Source organism: Cariama cristata, unplaced genomic scaffold (genome assembly GCF_000690535.1).
Source record: "Cariama cristata isolate BGI_N322 unplaced genomic scaffold, ASM69053v1 scaffold21749, whole genome shotgun sequence".
Taxonomy (NCBI): domain Eukaryota; kingdom Metazoa; phylum Chordata; class Aves; order Cariamiformes; family Cariamidae; genus Cariama; species Cariama cristata.
In genome coordinates, this window is record NW_009635573.1 from 7,297 (window position 1) to 31,237 (window position 23,941).

Sequence of the window (23,941 nt, forward strand, 5' to 3'; positions counted from 1 at the left end):
CCTTGCAGCTAAGTTAGACATTTCGAAACCTTCAAAACACCTACTTACACACACTTGTTAAAACCTGCTTTTCTGTAGCACCCAATTGCCATATGCCAGTTCCCATCATCCAATTACAGCCGCAGATCTGGGTCAAAATCCATCATTCTGTGCACTTCACCTTCATTATATGCTTGTAAGAAATATTGTTAACTGTCACATAAAAGATCCAATTAAAAGCCTCAGTCAAAAGGCTACCTGAACAAACATGCCCTGCGCTGACACCCATCACGTCATGCTGTGATCATCTGCAGATGGAAATAGTAACAGAATTCCAAAATTTGGAATCATTTGCCTCTTGCTCACCTCTATGTCTGTTACGATCCAGTGAGTTAAAAACCCAGAAAAACTAGGTAAGTCCTGGCAGACCTAATCCGTAATGTCCATTTTAACTTACAAGAGGAAAATTAATAATGGAGCACTATCAGAGGGCTATGGAAGCCAGGACGTGTAAACACAATGCATAATCCTATTACACCTGATGCCTGCTTCAGACCAACAAACTCCATTACAATTTTGGCTTGAAATCAAAGACAAACAGCAAAAAAGCATCCCACATCCCTAAATATAAATTTGTTTGTCAGACAAAACTGCCTTTGTGCCTGCTTTCTGACACGCCAAGCCTCCTGAATCTATATTCCAATAATCAGTTCTTGCTTTAATGGAATTCTCAGATTCTATTTTTAGCCTGGCAGAATGGAAACGACACCTAGTTTGGGAGCAAAGGCACAAAAGGCAAGGTTATCTTGGGCACAAATCTTTTATAACGATTTAGGCTCTACTGTCTGCATCACCAGAATCTTCTTCAGCTTCAGGCCTTCCTATCTACTAGGGTTCCAGCTGAGGGAATCATTAGGCTACATTTTTACAGAGAAAATGGTTCATATTTAGGATAGGTGTAAGAGTATACCTAGACTGCCACAAATCCCTATGAAGCCCTTTTCCCCCCATCCCCTACAAAAGCATTTCTACTTACTTTGGCAACTAGGCAATCCTTCCTGTTTTTAAGGAGTCAGTTTTAAAATCTACATTTACTATCTTGAGCCAAATAAGCCAAAAATGTAGCTTAAAAAAATTACAGTACAGATATGAGGTTTACAGCTTTTTGGGAGGGTAACTGGTATGGGTTTTTTAAGCAGTATAATTTTTACTCTCTGAACATGCTAACATTACAGTGGCTTGTGCCAAATAAAAGTTTATATACAGAAGATGGACAAGCAGACAGCTGTTATCAGCCGATAATCTGATCAGAGCAGTCTTTGTAAGGAAAGACTGTTGGTTACATAGGCACATGCCCTGGTAGTCACACAGCAAAGGACATCAGAAGTATCAGCTGGCTGTCTCACAGCCAAACTGGGAAGTAAGGTAGGAAGCAACAGAATATGTATTTGATGTATTATATATGTATTATGATGATACAGTTTGATATCTTGTCAAATGATCTGAAGTGATGGAGAAAGGGACGGACAAAGAGATTAAATTCAGTATTTTGAATTTCATCACAGAATGTTATATGTGAATATATGCCAAACACTCAGCATCTTTATAATACTCCCTTGCTAAAGTACCAAGTACATCTTATAACATTAAGGCATAGCAAGAAATCATTGTGCTCAATAACATGACAGCAGTACAGAATTTACATGCAGATTATTTAATTTACATTTACATGCATCTCAGAGCACACAAATGGTTATTGTGACTCAGGATGAAACAGCCCATTAATGCTGTTTCAAGCAGTTATCCAGAACCAGCTGCACTACAGCCTGACATAAATGTAAACCCAATGATAATATTAAGTGTGCTCTTTTATATCCAAAAGCTATTCATATAAATAGGCTTCGGCAAGTTAGGTTCGTCTGATTATGGAGCAGATCATCTAGGTGGGAAAGGAAAAGCCACCCGTCCCTGAAAAATGTAATAGTGACTTTTGGAATATTACCACTCAGTATAAACTATGTCAACTAAAAGGAATAGTTTTCTCAAAACAAAGGTTCAGTCATAACTTGCAGCTCAATGCTTTTAAGGAGGAAAAATTAGCAATGCAAACATTCGCTGAGTCTGACTAATGAAGAGATATCGCAGTAAGAATATCTGTTTTCAGAGAACACGACACTTTCTAAGACAAAGACATTAAGTTCTCATCTGCTAATGATCATGCTGAGAAACTAATGCTAATACAACTACATATTGCTTTGCTGTGAATATTGCCAGTATGCCTTCGTACTTTATAAACTTTTGGGTTTTGTACCCAACAGACGTGATATCTTCATTTGGCACAGGGAGTCCACAGTCAGAACTAAATTCAGTTTAGTCACCTTAATTCTGCTGTACAGAAAGTATACCCTGTCACACAGATGCACCATCAAAATGGTCCATTCCCAATCCAAACAAAGTCTTCAGTACCTCCAAATGAGGTACACACACATGCAAATCAGACAGGGATAGCTGAGGACGAGCATATACCAGAGTAAATTTACAAGAAGATTCATCAAGAATCTTGTTGCATTAGCCTTCTGTTTTGTTCATGACGGAGACATTGCAAAACCAAGTCCCCTTAAGATGAGAAGTGCAGATTTGGCAGGTCGAGCCAATGCCAATGCTATCTGCACCAATGCCCTCCTAACTGGACGCATCCACCTTGCACTGACAGCCCTGCTCAAGATAAGGCAGGATTATGTCTGCTTAGTTGTTGGCCAGAGCAACGAGATGCTGCAGGAAGAGATACTGGCACCTCTGTAAGTATGCCCTTCTCTCTGAGTTAGTAAGAATCGACCACAGCTGTGGCACTTGCATAGCTGCTTTCAGGAGGAAATAGCAGCATGGGCTTCTAAAAGCAAGTGGCCATCAAGAAATCCTACACACTGTATTCTTAAAAATATAGCTGTACTCTTCCCCTCTGCAAGTCAGCCATACTCTCATCAAATCTTTCTAAATGTTTTCAACCAAAAGAGCTCTGGCAAGGAAGGTGCAATCAAAGAGCTTCCAATATAGCTGGAGTGTCTTTGGAAGGAAAAATCAGAAATTAAAGCAACCTGAATCACACCAGTCCAGGGACTGGATAGTTAAACCCCCCCCATATATCAACATACTTGTTTTAAAAACGTAAGATCTTTGTACAGTGACTTTCTCAGTAGACCAGAGTTATTTACAGCTAAAAGAACAGAGGTATGAGATTATATCATCATGGCAAATGAAACAATCCTGATTGGTTTTACTTATGTAAATGTAGCTACTTGTGACAAGAAATACATTTATCTTAAAACAACACTGAACAATGACAGTAAGCACACAGACATGTATTAGCATTTATATGCACACATTCTACTAAAAAAAAAATCAAGTTAATCTACTCTATTTTAATCACGTGCAAGGAGAATATGAAAAGGGAATTAAACACAGCCAAATCTTATTGCTTCAGCTTATTAAACTTCACTGGAATTCTAATGTGAAATATGCCTATCATATCAAGATGCTGCCCCGTGCGATATTTTCAGAGAAGAGCAATACTTCAGCTCCTACAAGAGAGTGCTGTCCCTCCTGACAGCACTGCAGGGAGTACATCAAGATCACATGGCTGTCTGCGAAGTGAACAGAGGTGACAGCACGCGAGTCAGCTATTTCACCACAGTTATATGACTATCCACATTAGTGATCCTTGTCCAGCTTTGCAGATTCAAGCACAAACAAAAACCAACTTCCAAATACGCACACGCACAAAGAAATGCTTTGAAATGCTTGTATTCTTTTCTATCCATGAAGAATATTTAAATTATTTACATCCCAATGCAATACAAACCAAGCTCATAAATGATTACATTTGGAACATGTACAAGGCTTCCCATCAGAGATATTTGCTGTAGGATTTAACCTACTGGCACGAAAGGTACATCATCAGTAAGTGGTGACAGGGTATGTTAAAGGTTAATATGTTAGTTGTAAATATTGGTACCGAGGTGAAGAGCTATATAGAGAAATGCATTCTTAATATTTAGGTGTAAAAATCTGAACCTGAAAAACACTGAAAGAGTTAGACACCTTGTAAGTACTGTGGAGTAAATTATTCAGGTAAAATAAAAGCTGAATCTGAGCATGTGTTAATGAACCAAAACATAGCAAAATGATGGTTAAATTTCAAACAGCAGTTTTTTTAAAAATTGCATCACTTCTGTGAAGGAATAGGAACAATGCTTCAGAGGAGGTACGTTTTTATAAAGCTCTGTAGAGCTGTACGTTTGCACTATTTAAAAAATGCATTAAAAGAATTCACTTTATAAAAACTAAGCAACATGATAGTGGACTTACGTTAATTTAGCTTTTGAAATTGGAAAACTTAAATGCTAAGGGCAGCATGGAGACCCTCTGTATTAACTAGAGGAGTATAATCTATGCTGTAGAGGTACGTAATCACCACCGGCATGTCTTTAGCCTGTCTGCACAGTTTAAAATCAAAAGGCGGCTGTCAGAAGCTAAAACAGGAGACTAACTAACAAGAATTGACGTTCCAATAGGGAAAAGCACTTCAAGGTGTTGAGAGAAAAATAATCACATGACTTCTAACCAGAAAGCATCGAACTGATTTATGCTCACTCACACATTACTTACTTTGTTAGATCTCGGAGTCTAAATAAACATCTACAAAGGAATGTAAAAAACATTGCTTTCAAGGGTGCATCCACATGGCCTGTGTAGATGTATTCGGGAGAAGCTGCCAGGAACTGTTCATCCCGGAGCAGGATAACGCAGGAAGGCTCTGCTCTGCTTTTTTGTAAGCATTCTGAAGAAGATCAACCTCTCTGGCTAACTTTAGGAGCATTTAGAGTTCCAGAGAGAAATGTCCACACAGAGTCTGTTTTTAAATTTTTGTCCTTCTATTACACGGCTTTACAAAAACAAATAGAATCAACTCCCGAAGGGAAGAAATGCAGTTATTAAACCACCATCAGGTTTTTTTTAAGTAATCCTGGTTACAGTACAAAGGGGCTTGCTCAGCTCCTTGTGTACCACTGGAAAAGTTTCCTGGATTCAACCCAGAAAAATGTGAAAGCTGAGTTCTGCCATTTCTGAGAATGAATGCCAGGGGGTAACTTGGCTTGTCATTGTGGCAAATGCAGTTAGGTAAAACAATCTTGAGAAAGAGACCAGGAATTTCCCATATTAAATCACAGCTCTAAGAGGGCCATACTTATCTCTTTAAAGAGTCTAAATTTAGACTGCAGTAAGCACACCCCTCAGTATGAAAAATTGTGTAAAGGGAATATATGTAAATAGTGAAAAACACAGTAAACTATTCTCTCCATTTTCTCCCATTCCTTGCTCTCTCCATATTAATAAAGCCAAAGCAAAAATTTACATATGACCCATGACACCAATGCTCAGCAGGAGTCAAATGGAGATATTATTGTATTCATCTACATATAAATGAGAGACTGCTGATTCTACTATGGTTTGAAAGAACGTAGGAAGAATATTTAAAAGCAGAAGCGTAACAGATGCTTGTTAAAGATCAGGCATTGATCACGACAGTAAGCATAGAAGGAATTTAGAGATGAGAATAAAAAGAAAGCCATAATACCTGGGGATCTTTATTTCTTATGAGCCTTCAGCATTTTTATTTTTATGATTTCTACATGTCACAGCAATGCGGTATCCTTCACAGGATAACAACACTGCACATCTCTGTCTTCGTATTTGTAAATGTACAACAGGTTACCAAAGCCCACCACTTCTGAACCATCAGCAGCCAAGAGCATAGACAGAGGACGTATTAGTACCTACCGATCTTTAAACCTGTTTGAACTCCAGATCCAAAACGGACACAGCAACTCACAGCTCCTAATCCAGAAACAAATGTATGCAAGCCACTGTTTTTGCCCAGCTGTATCGCTCTTAAGCAGCTCTACTTAAACTTCTGTTGAAGTGCATTCTATACCCTTTAAAGTAATCAAATGTGAAACAGCTCCTGTCTTTTCAAAATGGTAATTTTTAAGCAAGTGAATCAAGGCTATGGAACACGTACAAACTGAACAGCAAATTGTACGTTGATTCACTATCTTCCTTAGATCTAGACTTGCACCTTTTTAATGGACTGTTATGAGAGCCATTTTCAGTGTGGGGAAGTACTTGTTTAACCAATATAGTTTGAGTTTGTCAGTGTTTTCATACAAATCAGAGAACACAGGACAGAATGGAGCTCAGGGAACATTCAAAAAACCAGTGCCTCACAATTTTCAAACCAGTTCAATATCCACCTATTAGCAGTTACATTTAGATGACATTTTTTGCCTTGATGATGACAATGTTACCCAAGGCACGGTCAGATGTCTTACTGGAGAAACAAATCTACTGTTCCTCTTCTATCTCCAAAGTCTACTATTCTGTTAAAGTAGATATTAGATTGGATGGACATGATTGTTCTTTTACAAATCTACGTGTTCTCTCTTACCCACTTAAAATTGCTTGTATTTCCAGAAAACTACTGGAACATTTAAATAAAGCTGCTAACTGGCCTGTAGTTTCCCAGGTCCTACATCTGCCCCACTTTATAATACATGTATGCCTGCTCATTTTCCACTCCTTCCAGTTTCACTATGCTTCTTTCCAGCTTTGAAGATCAAAGAGATTACGATTTATTGCAGTTGATCCTTTACTATCCTTCCTAGGGAAAAATGAGGACACAATTCCTTTAAGGAACTGTCAACTTCCTTGAACTCTTTTTCCCCTTAGGTAAGTTTTAATATCTGTATATTTTCACTCTGTGTATGGAAATTTCAGGTCCTGTATCAGCTCACGTACAGGAACTTAAAAAAAACTTAGAAGGCTTTTGAAAACACTTTCAGCATATTTTTCATCATTTTCTTTTCAAATAATGCAGTTTAAAGAAGCTGATTTTCCTCTGTTGCCAGCAATCATGTCCATTAGACATTAAGTCTTGAGCAGGATGTTGGGCTAGATGACCTCCTGAGGTTCTTTACAGCTTGAATTGTACTATGACACTATGAACTAGGAGTCTATTTCATCAAAGTCAAGCGTGCCAATAAACAGTCATTTTAAAAATGAGAAACTTTTAGCTCTCATATTAGCATCTTTTACCTCTCCACTTAAACTCCTGTGCAACATAAATCAGAAACATGCGACAAAATGGGTTGTCTTTTATAACACTCCTGGCTTAAAATTAAAACACAAATTTAATCCCAATACACTGATGGGGAAGCAAAAAATAATACTCTACTCCTTCAACAGTTACTTGTTTTTTTTACAATGGAGAATAGATATCGCCTGTAGAAATAAAAAGCACAGTGCTAGCACACCAAAGATTTAAAACAATTATCTAACAATTTAGTGGGCAGTAACGAAATAACATGGGAAGAATTTTTCTGCACAACACTTCTGAGCAATCTGACACCATACTTAAAAAAATTAATCGGAAAGAAGTTTTCAGACATAAATCTTTTTCTGTTGTATAACTATAAATTAAGAACTGACTCCTCACCGACTCCTACCCTTTTTGATGAAACTCAGTTATATAAGCTTCGGAAATACTATACACCTACCAACCTCTAAAATCACATTGATTTTCTGGTAAATGAAAGGCAACAGCAGTGTGGCATCGCTTTCATGAAGGCTCTAAGGCTGGAATTAATATGCTGCTTTGGAAATAAAAAAAAACCAAGAAAGAAATTCTGCAAAACTTAAAAGCAGAGGCAAAACGCACTTACAGTGTTGGCAAGTTCTAAGTAGCTTCCTCCAACAGAGTTGCTAGTATTTGAGGCCTGAGCTAGAAGTCTTTGCAGAGCAGCCTGTTGAGTCACATTGCTTCTACCACACTCCAACACCTTTTGTAGTATAAAATGACTCTGGAGGTCTGGACTCTGAAGGTCTCTTGCTCCTGAATCATACTCCCAGCTTTCTCTGGCTCCTGATAAGGCACCTAAAATGCAAAAATGCAAAAACATTTTAGTATGGACTGCGTATAAAGAATACATGGAACCATAGAAGTCTCAAGTTGGAAGGGACCCATGAGGATCACGGAGTCCAACTCCCTGCTCCTCGCAGGACTACCTAAAAGTAAACCATATGACTAAGACTGTCATCCAGACGCTCCTTGAACTCTGACAGCCACCCAGACGCTCCTTGACCTCTGACGGCCCTGCTGCCGTGACCGCTTCCCTGGGGAGCCTGTTCCAGTGACCGACCACCCCCTCGGTGAAGAACCTTTTCGTAATGTTGAGCCTGAACTTCCCCTGACCCAGCTTCATTCCATTCCCCCATCTCCTGTTGCTGGTCACCAGAGAGGGGAGATCAGCACCGCCCCCTCCGCTGCTCCCAGTGAGGCAGTTGTAGGCTGTGATGAGGTCACCCCTCAGCCTCATCTTCTCCAGGCTGAAAAGCCAAGTGACTTCAGCTGCTCCTTCTAAGTCTTGCCCTCGAGGTCTTTCACCATCTTGGTCACCCTTCTCTGGACACACTCCAATAGTTTGACGTCCTTCTCATACTGAGGCACCCAAAACTGTGCACAGTACTCGGGGTGGGGCTGCACCAGTGGGGTGTAGAGTGAGACAATCACCTCCCTCGACTGGCTGGCTGTGCTCGGCCTATGCAGCCCAGGACACGGTTGGCCTTTTTGGCTGCCAGGGCACACTGCTGACATGTGAATAAGTCTGCTTGTCTTTGCAGAAAGAAAAAAAGCCAACAGTTCCACCATCATTATTCCCCATTGTGCACTTGCTGACAATGCCAGGAAAAAAAAAAGGTAAGAACATTTTCAATGCACAGATCATTTACTAAATTACAAGATCCAGAAGGAAAAATAAAAGCATTTGCATACCTTATTTAGTACAGAGTAAAAACAGTGTAATTTACAATAGCTAAGGACCACTGAATGACTGCCAGTTACTATGTCAGATTGAAAAGCAGCACTGATCAAAGAACAAAAGAGGAAAACCACAATTCACCTCTTTTTGTTTACTGAGGACCAACACAATAAGTGAATCTTTTAACTGTAATAGTTCATCACTTTTTATGTTATCATTGCCTTTCTTATTATCTCAGGATTGCTTGTTTCAGTTCAAGTTTCAGGGACACATAAATCACAAGGTGTTTCATTACAAATCAGTGCAAGAATATGATCATGTAGCTAGTGACAAACAATGAATGCTTCAGAGAAAGTTCCTGTATCATGAAGCTGTCAGGTTGCTGTTTCTCCATGTACGTTCCTTCCAATTCCCTGCAGGTAGAGACAGGCTTAAACCCTAAAACAAATTTAACAAAATTTTCTTATTTTATCAGTAACTATTTTATCCCTGGGTGCTTCTGCTTCCCATACAACTGTCACACTCCTTTTAAAATCTTGTTATGTTTTAGGCTCAACAATTTCCTATGTCTACCTATTCCACAGTAGACACTAGATTATTTAATAACCCTGGGCAGCGCTGTAAAATTTCTTATGTAGCATATTGAAGATTAGAAACAATTAAGTGACTTGTCCAATCACTCATTCTAAGTCAACAGAAAAGTCAGAACAGAATCCAGAGCTACAGACTAGAGCAAAACTCGAAATCCACTGTGCAATCATCCAACATAAGTAATTGTCTGTAATGCCATCCTATTAGTTTGAAAGCTTTTCCTTTTCATGAGCTAATTCTCTCTCTCAAATATTCATTAGCATTCTAAGTGAGCGTTTACTAATCGGTGCTTATTACTTATTCAGTACAATACCAGGGAGAAACAATAAACTATATAACGAACTATTAGGAGAATGCCTCCCCCTTGCCAAGAAAGTTGAAGCTGCAAAAGTGCAAACAGAAAACCAGACAGAAGGGAAGCAAGACAGCAACTAACCTGTAGCTTTAGGTCAACACCCTCAAACCCTGTAAAGCAGTTACGCATGACAAACCAACTTAGGAAACCCAGAGGTGGTTTCCTTGCCTTACCGTAATGAGAATATGCCAGTCTTTAAACATATAAGTAGAAAAGAACACAAAACAAGCAAGAATTACATGTCACACTAATATAATTACCACGATCCATTACCGCAGCTACGGGTAACAATTAAAGACTAATTCAACTACTTTTACACCAACAGCATGCCACACCGTACATCACCCAGCTACAGGCTGCGAGGTCCCCGCTGGAGCTGAGCGAGGACACCGCCGCCACCCACGTTCGCGCCCCGTGAGCAGTGACAGTGTGCTGTGTCAGGCGTCCCCGCCCGCCGGTGGGTACGCTACACTGCACAGCAAAAAAAAAATTAATCAGCCGCTCACAGAGTTGAAGGAGCAGAAATGCCTCGGGAGCCTAAGAAAGACAGGGGATCAGTTCTGCCATCTCCCAGGCTTGGCAAGAACATGAAGAGCAGCTCTGTATGCGTAAGCATCGCCACGGAATTAAGAGAGCGGGTTATGTCATATAGATACTTATCTTTCTACAGAGCTAGATATGGCACATGTTCCAACAGAGTATGTGCACTAAATTTCTACTACTCAAACAACACTGTTCTGCAAAAGAACTTTCACATTCATTCCATTAACAACAGTAGCTTTGTTGAAGACCCAAGACGCGTTCATAGACTGCACCATCTGCTATCAGATTGGAAGCACTTACAACACTCAGCTGGCTCAGAAGTCACCTGTCCCTCACAGATGGACCCAGGAAAGATTTTTTTCTTCTATGACTGTATTGTGGCTGTATTTTTAACTCAAGTTTTCCTAAAAGTTCAACTCTGTACTCCTAATTTAAAACATATACACTAAAAATGCAAGGAGAGATGATAGTTACAAAGGATGGCATTTCCAGTATTTTATTTTGGGCTTAACCTTGATCTCTAAATTTAACCACTATTTTCCCAACAGATTCAAAAACTCTGGCTGCTAATATGCTGCCCTCCTGGGCCACGGACCTTTCAAGTCTCAGCTCTGCAGGGAAACACTGGACCTGTCAAAACTGAGATTTCAGTTGTACCTGAAAATTCAGTCAGGAATTAATATACAACTCCTGTATGCTGCTGTAATTAACATACAACTCTTGCTCTTATGGTAGTAATCAGAAAGAAGGACTCATTAGGTATGATGGCACATCAAAAGCTGATAGCCAACCTGATAACTAGGAATCTATAGTTCCTAAATTTGTGTTTAAGAGTTAATCTTTACAGAACTACACACATCCCATAGTAGTTTTTCCTGTTGCTCTACACTTACAATCATACAAAACATGAAATTTCTATATTAAATGAAATGAAATTATTATAATGAAAATTCCCTGGTAATAAGCACGCTGGAAAATGGATGTTATTACAACCACTAAGCAGAAAAAAAAAAAACCCAAACATTAGTTGTACGGTATTTGTATCAGCCAAGTAATATAAGAGCATATAATTGTTTTCAAATTATATAAGTAACATTTCAATTCCAGAGTAAGACAGTTCAATCAATCCTTTTTGGACTGAATGGATACATCAGACTTCTCTAAAAGCGCAGTATAAAAGCTTCTGATTCTACACAAGCTTCTATACAAGTATTCCTTTAATTGCCTTCCTAGTACCACTAGCACTTGCCTGTCTTGACCTGTAATTAATTCTGGGTGAAATTCATGTTATAGCAAACATTCAGAACCTAACAGGAACTTTTTGTTTCTAGCCTTTTGTAGAGTAGATGAGTATAGCATCTGAGATTATGTGGATCCATTAGTAGTAGTCAGGTCAACCAGGGAGGGCAACTGAAATCTTGTCTGAAACATTTCTTTAAAGACTCTGTCTTTTGTAGGTTTTCCTGTTCATTTAGTTAGCTCCAGCTCCTACTTATTTCCTTACAATTTACAATTATTTAAACTTTGAAATACGATATCACATTTAAGAAAACAAAGGACAGTTTAGTTTGATGACACATACATATACAAGATTCCATAATCACAGACAAAATTTCAGTTGGTGAATTGTACCAAAGCTGTTTAAAGTAACTTTAATCAATTCCCTTGACAAATACCGCTATGACAGCATACCTTGCCCATCTGCACTGAGACTTCTTGCTAGCTTAATCATCCTTTATCACCTGCAAAGCTCTCAGTAGCAGCACAGAGGTCTGTGTTCGGGTACTGGTGTAACCCCATCATGCAGATCTGGAAAAAATGGCATTTCATCTTCTCTGCTAACAGTTAACCTTCTGCCTAGAAGGCTTGTACTCCGCAACAGAGAAGCAGGTGCCCACCATAACCACAAGTCTACCCATACAGCCAGGCTTTTTGGTTTGGTCAAGGTTATCTTTACCCGGCTATGGTGACAGACCAAACATTAAGTGATTTCATCTTTGCTCACAGAGTAGGAAAGGTAAACCATCAAGATGGTAGGGCACTGAAGATGTGAGAGTTGCTGAAAGAATCCGGGACATCAGGAAAATTCAGGTACTGTAAGATTAGTCCGGCATCAGCTTCTCAAATGAGTCTACTTATGAATGGCAAACATGAAGACAGCTGACAATGAAAGATGCTATGAGCACAACCAGCCCCTAGGTCACATAGCTACACCTCACTCAATAAGGAAAGGCTTAACAGCAGAGATCCAAAGTCTGATCACTGTTTTGCATGAAGTATCAGTGATATTTAGTTACTTAAACTTATCTGAGGAACTCTTAACACAGAATATAATTTATATGTGGACTGGGCACAACTAGCAGCTTCTGGGAGAAATTTCATTCTACAGTATGATGATTTTACTGATGAGTAAGCAGAGAGTTAAGTCCTCTCAGTTCAATGTTAGCCTCTAGTCTCAAAACCTATTTCGATCAGTCACGATTTTCTAATCAGAAGTTCCATAATTATTTTAAAACATTTTCTTCATGCCTTACAACACAACAGTTCCTGGAGACACGGTCCATCTGATTCTACTGTCTCATTTCACACACTAGGTCACTCAATAGGCATAAACAGGTTACAGATTTAGGCAATCAGTGACTTTGCAGTTTTTTAAGGTGAGCCAGACAGTTCCTCTCCTTTCCACTTCCGTTCTGTTCAATATTCAAAATTCAGATTCTGACTGACTGAAGACAGAATACTTCTGTATTCCAAAGCATTCTCTTAGGAGAAGAATGGCTATTTTTCCGTATTTTTTTTTGCTTATCTTTCTTTCCACATTTAAAATGTGACCACCTATCAAAAACATTTTTGATGTTTATTCTATTATTCAATGAAGGCAGCAGGGAGATTTGCAAAAAGCGCTAGTCATTTCAAAGCTCCCTACTAACTAGTAATAATGGTTCTGGAGGTAAGAGCACCACTGAATTAAGGGAAAAACATACAAAATTAACAAAGAATGCTCATTTTGCACTTAGTAGTCAGCTGAATAAGACGTCAATGAGTAGGCCTAGCTATAAAAAATGGGGGACAGGGCAGGAAATCAAGAGGAATGCAGAATAAGTCTTTGGACATTCAGACATTCAGCTCCCATAAGCTGATGCCAAAATTACAATGGCTAAATGCACTTTAAAGACAATTTAGAAGTTGAAGAGAGCTCTGATTGCTCAAGTAACATAGGAAGTACAATAAATCAAAACAACTGAGAAGAACCTATGCTCCAAAGAGTGATCAACTTTATACTAAGCCAACCAAACTAGAAAAGTGAAAATTGTAAAGTCCTATTTGGAGCTTATCGAAATTATTTAGATTGTTTTCTGCATAACATCATGTGTCTCTGTAACACCAATGTTCTCCATGACCATTAGGAAACAAGTGTTTTTTCTCGCATCCTGCTGTCCGTTGTATTTTTCCTGGAAAAGTTAATTGAAACCAATGAGGAAGTGGGGGTAGCTTTTTTGTTCACTAAAACCTTCTGGTAAAACTGTTTATGTCTGGAATGGAACCTACTTAAAATCTACTTAAAACCACAAGATAACCACAAAAGGCACTATGCAAATCAGGGAACCACACCCATACAGGAATCAAAGACTAAAGGCCCCAGCTTCACTGTCCATGGTCACCACCTGGTGCATGCCTGAAGCCTGTCAGCTAGAGTAACTCTTTCCTATTTAACAGGAAACACATTTGACAACCTATTTATTATTTTGCATCAGATGACAAAACAATATGAACGATAGCATGTTAACAGAGTGATAACTGATAACTGATCCTTGCATGCACAGGTGGGTCAGAATGTTTATTTAAAAATACAGAAAGCTGTCTGTTAAACATCCATTACAAGTTCTAGGAGAATTCAGAATAAAAGACCTTTTCTTTTTTTGGAAAAAAAAAAAGCCTCCAGAGGTATTTTTAAATCCATTCTCAACTTAGCATTCAGTCCTAGAAAAAGTTCTCTTCAGAACTTTTTGCAACTCTTCTTCAGACAAGGGTGTGCAGGATCACTATCTAGGTCTTGATCCTCCCATCATACCCTTATCTGGTTTGATGAATACTGCATACAAGATACTGTGTTAGGCTATGTTATTTCAGTCCTTTTCTCATTAGGATTGGAAGTGAGAATAACAAGCTCTAAGGGAAGGAAGCCACAGCTGTACCCCACCCTGACTAACTAAGGCAACATAATCCATGGGAGAAATCTGTTTCATAAAGTTAGATCTAAGAGGAAAATTGACCCACATCAATTATTTTTGCTCTAAAAAAGAAAAAAGCCTTGGACTTCTCAGAAAAATGCATCTGACACCTTTGATAATTTTTGTTTAGATTTAGTGTTTTCTAAACCCTTCAAAGAACAAAAAGCTCCAGAACACTTTGATATTATGCCAAGACAAGCAAGCATACTTTGAAAGAATATGACTGGCATTTTATATGCCTTTACTAGTACTAAGAACATACAGTACAATGCACATGCTTGACAGCATTACAGAGATCACAAAAATACTCACGAGTATCAAACAAATGACCTAACAGAGGTCAAAACATTGCATATTTTTGGCATGCAAATATGACAAGGAACAAATGGAAAGAGAAGTCAAGATTTAATTGAAACAGTAAAATTATTTGCCTTTGAGAACATATAAAACTAATACTCACAGTAGACGAGAATTCTTTTGTAGATATAACTCAGTAAAATAAATCTTCTCCAGTTATGTTTCTCAATGCTCACTGAAGGCTCATGCATAGTTTTAGGTGCGTATCGTAAGTACAGTATGTACGTGCAGTGCAGTCAGCTCACTCTTTGTCTCCCTGCGGCCCTGAACCACAGCTATAACATTTTCACTTTCTGCTGGTATATTTCTTCAAATCATCACAAAACCTCAACTGTATTTCAGGTTCACTGAAGTATCCTCAATATTGGTACTTTCAGAATGGAGGAGTTCCAGAATTTTGTGCTGCCAGACTCACTATAGCATATAACTACAGAGTAAATCGGGGAAATAACATAAATGCACCTTTAAAGAAAGTGAACAGTTTGAAACTTAACCAGCACTCTCACTTACTAAAGTAATGCTAACATCTCTTTTTTTTTAGGTTTTTGGGTTTTGATTTTTACACTCCATGACATATTTCTCTAAGCAGATTTTTACCAAGTATAAAAACTACCTAAAATTTTAAGAAAAATAAACTGAACCCCTACATGAAAATTAGGACAGATAAAAGAATGAGCTTGCCAAGAACAAAACCATAAAGCAGACAATTAAAGTTTGTATCAGGTAACTCATTCCTTATAAAGTCTTGAGAAAATAAAACATTTAGTGATGTGTCTAGTGAAAGAAAAAGGTTCTTTCATTACAATTTCCCAGTCATGCAACACAGTTTTGTGGACGAAGAAGCTGGGCTTAGTAAACCAGTAGCCCAAGCCATGCATATTAACAAATGGTTGTGGAATTTCAGTCAAATGGTCTTTTTCAAATTTATTTCAATTACTGTAGAAATGCATATCTGTAAACAATCATGGTTTCAGTACTTGCCAGCAGACTGGCATTGGCCATATAGGACATTATGAAACAGAAAACAAAAAAAGTACATTATCCGTGACACCTTCATACACCTGTCCTTGGATCTGAATTTTTTTAAGATTATCATTGAGACATGACAACTATTTCCTCTATTCAGACACAAGAAATGGATGATGGGAATGACTTACCAACAGTCTAGAAACCAAGGTCTCCGAACCCGCTGTTGTTTTATTACCAAACTAAATGGCTAACAACTGCATTGCACTGAGGAACTCAATCTAATATTTAACTTGCAGTTTATAGTAAGGGAGACAATAATCCTTTTTCTTCTGGAAATTAATAATCTCTAGTAAAAAGGGGAATATATAGTAATAGGAAAAAAGGCACATAAAACCTGAAATCATACAAAGGCTAGGTGAAGTTCCAACATACATTCCAAGTACAGTATTTGTACTGTATTCAATGAACTTTTGAAAAGTTATTTTCCCTCACACGGCTATTTTCTCTATATGTGAACAATCAGCTTCCCCCCAGATTATCTTCCACTCAAGACAATCTCAATCTGGATCTGACTTCAATTCACATGTACCAAGCAAACAAACAAAACATCCTGAGTTTGTTGTCTGTCATTGTCATCTGGTTGCTTGCTGGTTTAAGAATCATAATATGTCAGATCTACACTGGCGATACTAGAAGTGGGCAGGTGAAAAGCATGTCACCACATAAGTGAGGAGAGGGTAAACAGAAATGTGCTGATAGGCAACCCTTGTTTTACAAAAGCTAGAGAATGGGATGTATCACAGTGCTCATCCCTGAACCAAATAAATCACGGCCTTTATGAAAATCCCAGCTGCATCCTTTTGGTTTCTCAAGCTTATCACAGTTTGCATAGAAAGCATAAACTGGGACAAAAGTGATGAAATGATGCTGTAATCCAGTTCCACACTCCATGTGGCAAGCTAGAGCTCCATGTCTTGCCACCGCAGTTGACCAAGAAGCATGGATAGCAGTAACGCTACTCTGGAACAAGCCAGATCTGTGGTGCTCAGTAGAGCCATGTGGTGCTAAGAAGGCCAAGGTCTGAGCCAACTGTTCCATTGACTTGTGGTAGCAGCAGCTATCAAGAAGGGCAGCTTCCTGTGTTTCCTATAGGCACACACTGCCCACTGGTCTGTCTTCCCCCTTCCCTCCAGTTTTTTAAGCTATTTGGTAATTTCAAAGACATTTGATAGTGGTGTCAAAGTCTCAAATATACTAAATTCCTGGAAGTTCAATGGAAGGCACAGAGACGACAGACTCTGTTAGTGCTCCTGTTGAGAAAACCAATGCAATGTCATGCAAGTCTCAACCTTGATTAGACACACTGGGGCGGGGGAAGAGTGAAAAAAAAAGAAAAAAAACCCCACAGACACATGGAAGGAGGAGGTCAGGAAACTGAAGTAAAGCAAAAAGAGTTTTTTCCTCATAAAACAAAAGGGTAAGTTGTGCTACTCCAGGCTGCAGGACATAGCAAATGCTAAAGATGAGCATGGGTTCAGAGATTCAGTACTGTAAGATGGTATTACAGAGGGAGGGAGGCAATGCATGTGTGAACAAGCGCAACTATCTCTAGTTCAAAGTCCCTGAACTGAAATTTAATAGGGAAGCATCATTACATGCTCACCGAACTCCTGTTATCTTCTCTAACCATTTGCTTTTCACCACTGTAAGAGTCAGGGTACCATCTGAGAATAACCTCTGGTCTAATGCAGATTAGCTGTTCTTCCATTTTACAAATATTCAAACCATATGAAAGCTTCAGCCAAGTTTGTTGCACTATTCTGCAGGGATGGCTTCCATTCTTTAGTATATCTTAAACACTAGTGAATCTACATACACTGCAGTTTTAATAAGATTAGTCAGCTGTCAATTACAAATCCCTTGGAAATCCAGGTTCATCTGTTCTGCTGCTCATAGAACTTAGCACTCAATGTTTCTAAAAAAAAAAAAAGAAAAAAGAAAAAAGTAATTACCCATACTCTGCTGCTTTGCACAAAGACAGTGATACGAAAAGAATATTTATAACTAATACATTGAACCACTTACAGTTAACAGAACTTCATACGTAGTTAAATTTGGCCTAGCAGATATTCACAGCTTTTCCAGTCAAAAAAATCTAAGGTGAAACTTTGCTTATAAATCTCAAGAAAATCTGCAGCACACCTTTGAGTCCATATGAGTGCTGTAGGTTTTAATTAAAAATACCATAAATAAATGTAATCACCGCATCAGTTTCTTGAAAGCAATTTATTTGCAGTAAGATCAAACATGGAATTAATGCAAAGCAAAAGTAATGATTTTTCAGCCCCAACTGGCCTGCCTCTCATATTTACCCATAAGCTTAATTTGAGGCTGAATTTCTACTATTCCTTTGATTAAATCTCATGCTTGATCCACGATGTAAATAAATTATCATATCAAATTTTCAAGGGACATATTTTGAGTAAAGAAAAGAGAGGAGCTGGCTATGAATTCATTACTACTAACCTACAGCCAAAGATTGTGTATGGGCTCTGTGACTATTTATCTAGAATATGAAATCAGATCAACAAGTACATGCAGCTTTCAGTGGGACAGGAAACCATTGACCTATCTAAAGGGAGAATTTACTAAGAAACAGTACCATTTCTTGTTCATCCTCAAAAATAATGGGTACTAGAAATATACTATTCTTTATCATGGAAAAAAAATGGCAATTCACTAATTACCTCTACAGAGCTAGACAAATCTATACAATATATAATAGAAATAATTCTAATTCTAGCTTTTATAAGACATATAGAACCATATAACACTGAAAAACCTGCCAGAAGCCACACCTGTTCAGGCAACTTCCTGCCTTAAATCATTAGAGGTGTAGTTCTGCTATATTACAGGTTCTCATACACCAAGAAATCCACTTCTGTCACTCACTAGATGATTCACACAGATTTACTGTGCCCATCATGGCTTTCAGTCTGCATAACTGGAAATAGGACCCACAAATCTGATCAGCAACTGACATTCTTCCTGTATTTCCTACTGAAATGATACATTAAAGAGTCAGGTAAGCGTATGGTCACTGCAAGACTCCAGCAAGACTTTCAGAAGTAATTTTATTCATTTTTATTATTTTTAAACAAAGTCAGAAGAACATTAACAAAGTTCACATTCCATTTCACTTACAGAAAAATTACTGGTTATTACTTGCAAATTATGGTTAAATTTCCCTTTGACATTAATAGGGTAGGTAAGAACTACAATACAGTATAATAGCTTTGAGTTGCTGATATTCAGGCAGCAAAAAGCATCATTCTAATAACCTGAAAAATGTCCTTTTTCATGCATTTGAATAAAAGATTAAACTTTTAAGTCTATACACTCATTTGACTGTCAAGATGGTAGATATGGATGCAGGTTTAGCTTACTGAGCACACATATGACTGAGTATTAATAAACTTGAGTTCTGTATCTTGACTAAAACAGTCAACCGATTTCCTTACTTTTGTATCCCATCTGGAAACACAGGAGTAGAAACATTTGTTGGGCAAAGTTGGGCAAAATTATTAGAATAACCTTATCAGTGATAAAAAAAACAATAGGTGAGATGAAGTTCAATAGTCATTTAGACATAATTATTTCTTAGGACCTTTCTTCCCATTCATTTTCTTTATAATGAAATGCAAAAATTATAGGTAGCAAAGATAATATTTTATTTAGATATATGCATACATTTTTGCACTCTCTGTTAAGAAATTGTGAACAGCTACAAGAAAAGCCTGCACAAAAATGCTGTCTGACTGGTGATCTCTGCACAATTACATACAAACTTGCAGCGTAAAAATGTCCATGGCAGAGGCTGGATTCCTTTGCTTGGGATCACCAGGACTCCTGCTACTCAGTGACAGTCAAATAAATTTTGAAACTTTGTAATTTATGCACCCCACATGGATACATGATAACAACTTTCAAGGATTATCCGCAGCTGATGCATTATGTAGAAAATAGTCTTGAAAAATGCCCTGTAAATTATCTTTGAAAATAATATTAAAAAATGTCTGAAAAAAAAGAAATCTACACAAAAAATAGAACATCCACCAAGTTTGTATGTTTAAATTTGCACATGATGATGTCTCCTGTCTTAATGTTTAGAAAGCAATAGCAAACAGTCAATATAACACAATCAAGTCTGTGATCACTAATGAGTACATACATGAGCCCTCAAAGACATGAAAGGCATGGAGGCACATGCAGATCATAATTCAAGCTTAACTGCAAGTATAATTCCTCAGCTCTCATTATGTTCATACTCCGTGCGGTGTTTATATCACACAAATACATTACAGTGGTGTTTCCTCGCCTCTTTAAAAAAAGATCTGTAGAACATGTTGAACAGTGCTGCCACAATGGTTCTCTTTTACAACCAAAGAAAAAACAGTTGCATTTTAAACGCTCATTATTATTATTTCCTCCCATTCTGTTTTTTGTTTACATGGGAGGGCATCTCCATGTGTTCTCTAATTATTAAAAAGTCTTACAGAATGTGCAAGAGTCAAGGCAGGAAAAGTACAAAACCCATGAATTCCCTATAGGTTTAAAAACACAGTACTGTAAAATAGTCAGGCTTCATCAGCACAGAGTAAAATATACCAAGGCAGTAAATTAAAAGGTCTTCCGGACTTGAATCAACTTTTGAAAAAAAAAAAATGACAAGAAATACGAATTTACTCACCAACATTAACAACGCATTAAATTACTCTTGTGCAGTGAACAGAAATTGGGAAACAGGGAAAAAGAGTAGGGATTGAACTGTATACATTAACAAATTTGAATGTTCATCTATGACTACTTTTTGGCAGCAATTAATAAGATTTCTTTGTGGGATATATTTTGAGACTGCAATGCAGAGCTTTCTCCAATAAAGCTTAGGACCTATCTTTTACCCTCGATTATTACCAACCATAATTATTAGGCTGGTTTGTCTAAGAAAGAAGATTTTAAAATCCAAGTTGCCAGAAATCTGGTCATTTTTTTTTCTTTTTTCAGGGAAACTTTGTATAGCAGTCTGAGGGCAGAATAAATTTTCTGTTTTGCAGGAAAATACAACAGTTACAGCATTGAAAAAACAGCCAACAGAGGCAGAAGATAATTATTTAAGCTAGGGAACACACACCACCCTTAATCCAATACAAAGAGATATTAGGCATGATCTTGGTTTTGAACTGCTGTCTGATACAGCTCCTGAAAGAGATTCATGGGCTGGAAATGCAACTGAGCCCAAGGATTATGAAGATTCAGTATAGACAGTGATGGAAAAATGGGCGCAGAAATTACCGAGTTAATTGTCTTGCAAATCAAGAATATATATGGAAGAAGGATAAACAGAGGAAATGTTAACAAAAAAATACCTCTACAACAAAATACGACTATGAAGCAGTAAAAGAGATGAGATGGAGAATAAACAGAGCTACAAAACAGATTTGCTGTGCTGAGAAGCCCAAAAGAAATGCCAATGAATATGAGATGATGGGACAATGAGGGAGAAATGCAGTCAAGCTAAAAAGAAAGAAGATAAGGAATTCACCAAGGATACAAAGCAAACAAGGAAAATTTAAAAGCCTGAGATGATAAGCCAGAAACATGTGCAGAGTTACTAGAAGATGGGACAACATGCTAAACCCAATCCCCACAGTAAATGAATAAATAAAACTCAAACACAAAAACAATCCCCAGAACCAACACATGCCCAGTTTTACATCCCAGGAGACCGACTATTGAAAAAAAATAAAGACACGTGTGACTGACCAGTAAACCTCTACCATGGAAGAAGGCTCAGAGGAGATGGACCAGGGCAATGTGCCCATCAAGCTCAGGCAATAATGCAGGCCGGGACGGACCACAGCTGTTGCAAAGAAGCTGACTTCATCTCAACACCAAGGGGACCCAAGGGTGGTCTTCACTTTAGATAAATGGCTATCAACAGCAGAGCAACTGGTAGTGTAAAGGTTTCTCCCCGAGTTCATTAAAAGAGTGTGAATGTCTCCCTAAGTTAGCCAGGCCAACATGGGGGAGGCCTATATGTGGCTTAGCCCAACATAAAGACTATAAAAATGTAAACAACTAACAAAGACTTTAAAAGAGACCAATAGGCTTGAGCTGGCTTCAACCCAGAGACTGGGGACGCCCAGTGTTGCAATGGTGAGCATATTAGAGAGATGTTGGGAATCACGTTGATATTATTATTGAACTGTGTATTGCAATTGCTATATTCTGCAATGCATAACTTCTATTTGTATTGTGTTTTCAGTATGTTTTTTATCACTCTGCTAAATCAGAAATCCCATGCAACATCAACTATCTTCAAATAAGTAAATCTGATGTTAAACATGACACCTTCCATGCATGGAATATCCAAAAGAACCTGGTCAGAGAGAACTAGACTCTGAGAACAGCTCAGTTACATGAGCAGCCAAATCACAGATAAGCAAACTCTCTAGGAAGATGTATGAAGTATATCTGACTAAAATATTTAGGACACACTTAATTTAGGACATAGACTATTGGGATGACTAATGGAGACCTCTCGTTAAAAAAGTATTTAAAAAAAATCTAGTCTCATGTAGTCCAAACAAAAGGTTGAGGGGATACAGCTCTGACTAAATACAATCCGAGGTTGATGGCCACCTTCTGAAGCATGGATGTAGGCCAGTTCCAGGTCATGGGCCAGCAGGCTTGTTTAGCTAGCATGCAGCTGCTGTAGCGAGCTAGAGCACTGCCAACATCCCCAGCTTTTTCCACAGTACCTTGCACTTTGGAATTTTGACCACAGAAGCTGTGCCTTCTGGTCTGTTGCATCCGTTACAGGGTGAAAGGAAGCATTTTGTAGGTGTTCAACATTTCTGATCTAATGCTGATTGATCACTCTGCTCTTAAGGACTGGATTCAATGACACACACAATCTCATCCTACATCCTGTGTTCCTGTAGATGGCATAGCAAGGTTTGTTTTGTTTTGTTTTCCCGGGGGGAGGGAGGGCAAAAGAAAAGGAGAATTTTTGTGTTCTCTAAATCACAAGGCACTTCTGGCACTCAGATCACCAATTAAGTGGAATAATTTTTAAAGCATCCAGGAAACATCCACGTTCCTACAGTATACTACATCTGAAAGACAAAAGACTTGGATTGTTTCTCTCCTCGTTTTTAATATTTCTACCTACCTACCTGTCTGGGCTTTACAGACAACGAAGAGCTCACTGGATCTTCAGTTACCAGCTGAGCTCTGCAGCTCTTGTCCTTTCAGGAATGATCATTGTCTTGCACAACTAGGGTTTTTAGAAGAAGATGTTCTGCACACATTCTAGTCTACATACCAATGACCACACTGCATCAGTTACAATAGCACTCTAATATATGACAAAATTATGCCAAAGCATAATCACAAAGCCTTTTAGGGGAAATCATGATGCCAGTAAAATTGGTAACAAAACCCCCGGATTTTATCTTTTGTTAAATTACACAAACAGGACATTTAAAAGTCATACCTACCTAAACTGTTATTGCTGCTAGTTGGCCAGGAAGCTATCCTATCCCTTAACTTTTTCTTTTTACAAGAGTCATCCGATTTCACAGAAAGTTCCACTTCCTCATTCCTGATTTCTCGCACCAGTTCCATGTGGCACTGACTAAAATCCTGGAAGGAAATTTTTCCATTTTCATCTGCTCCCAGCTGGTGCATGATCTCCGCAACAGACTCCTCCATATTCAGCTGGCGGCACACCATCAGCAAGTCATTCCTGAGGATATTTTTAGAGGGAAAATGGGGGCAGGGGAAGGATGGAAGTGAAAGAAAGATGGAGAAGTGGGAACAGAAAAGAAAAAAACAACAATTTAGTTTAGAAGAAAAGGAATACTAACTCTGCCTAATCTGGAAATGCATTAATGCACAGACATTTAAAACCAATAAGCCAACTATTGTTTTTGTTCATTCAACAAATGAACTATGAGATTGGCAAGAAATTATAACAC

The 23,941-nt window shown here is 38.2% G+C and overlaps 1 protein-coding gene across 1 annotated transcript; it reads right to left on the bottom strand.

Moving 5' to 3' along the window:
* Positions 1-7,757: 7,757 nt before the first annotated feature.
* On the bottom strand, positions 7,758-23,711 carry LOC104167365 (the record flags this gene model as incomplete). The annotated part of the gene is made up of 2 exons (XM_009707606.1): positions 23,462-23,711; positions 7,758-7,969 (listed from the first exon to the last, which is right to left on the bottom strand). Coding segments are annotated over exons 1-2 (447 nt in total), but the record flags the coding sequence as incomplete, so codon positions are not given.
* Positions 23,712-23,941: the final 230 nt, after the last annotated feature.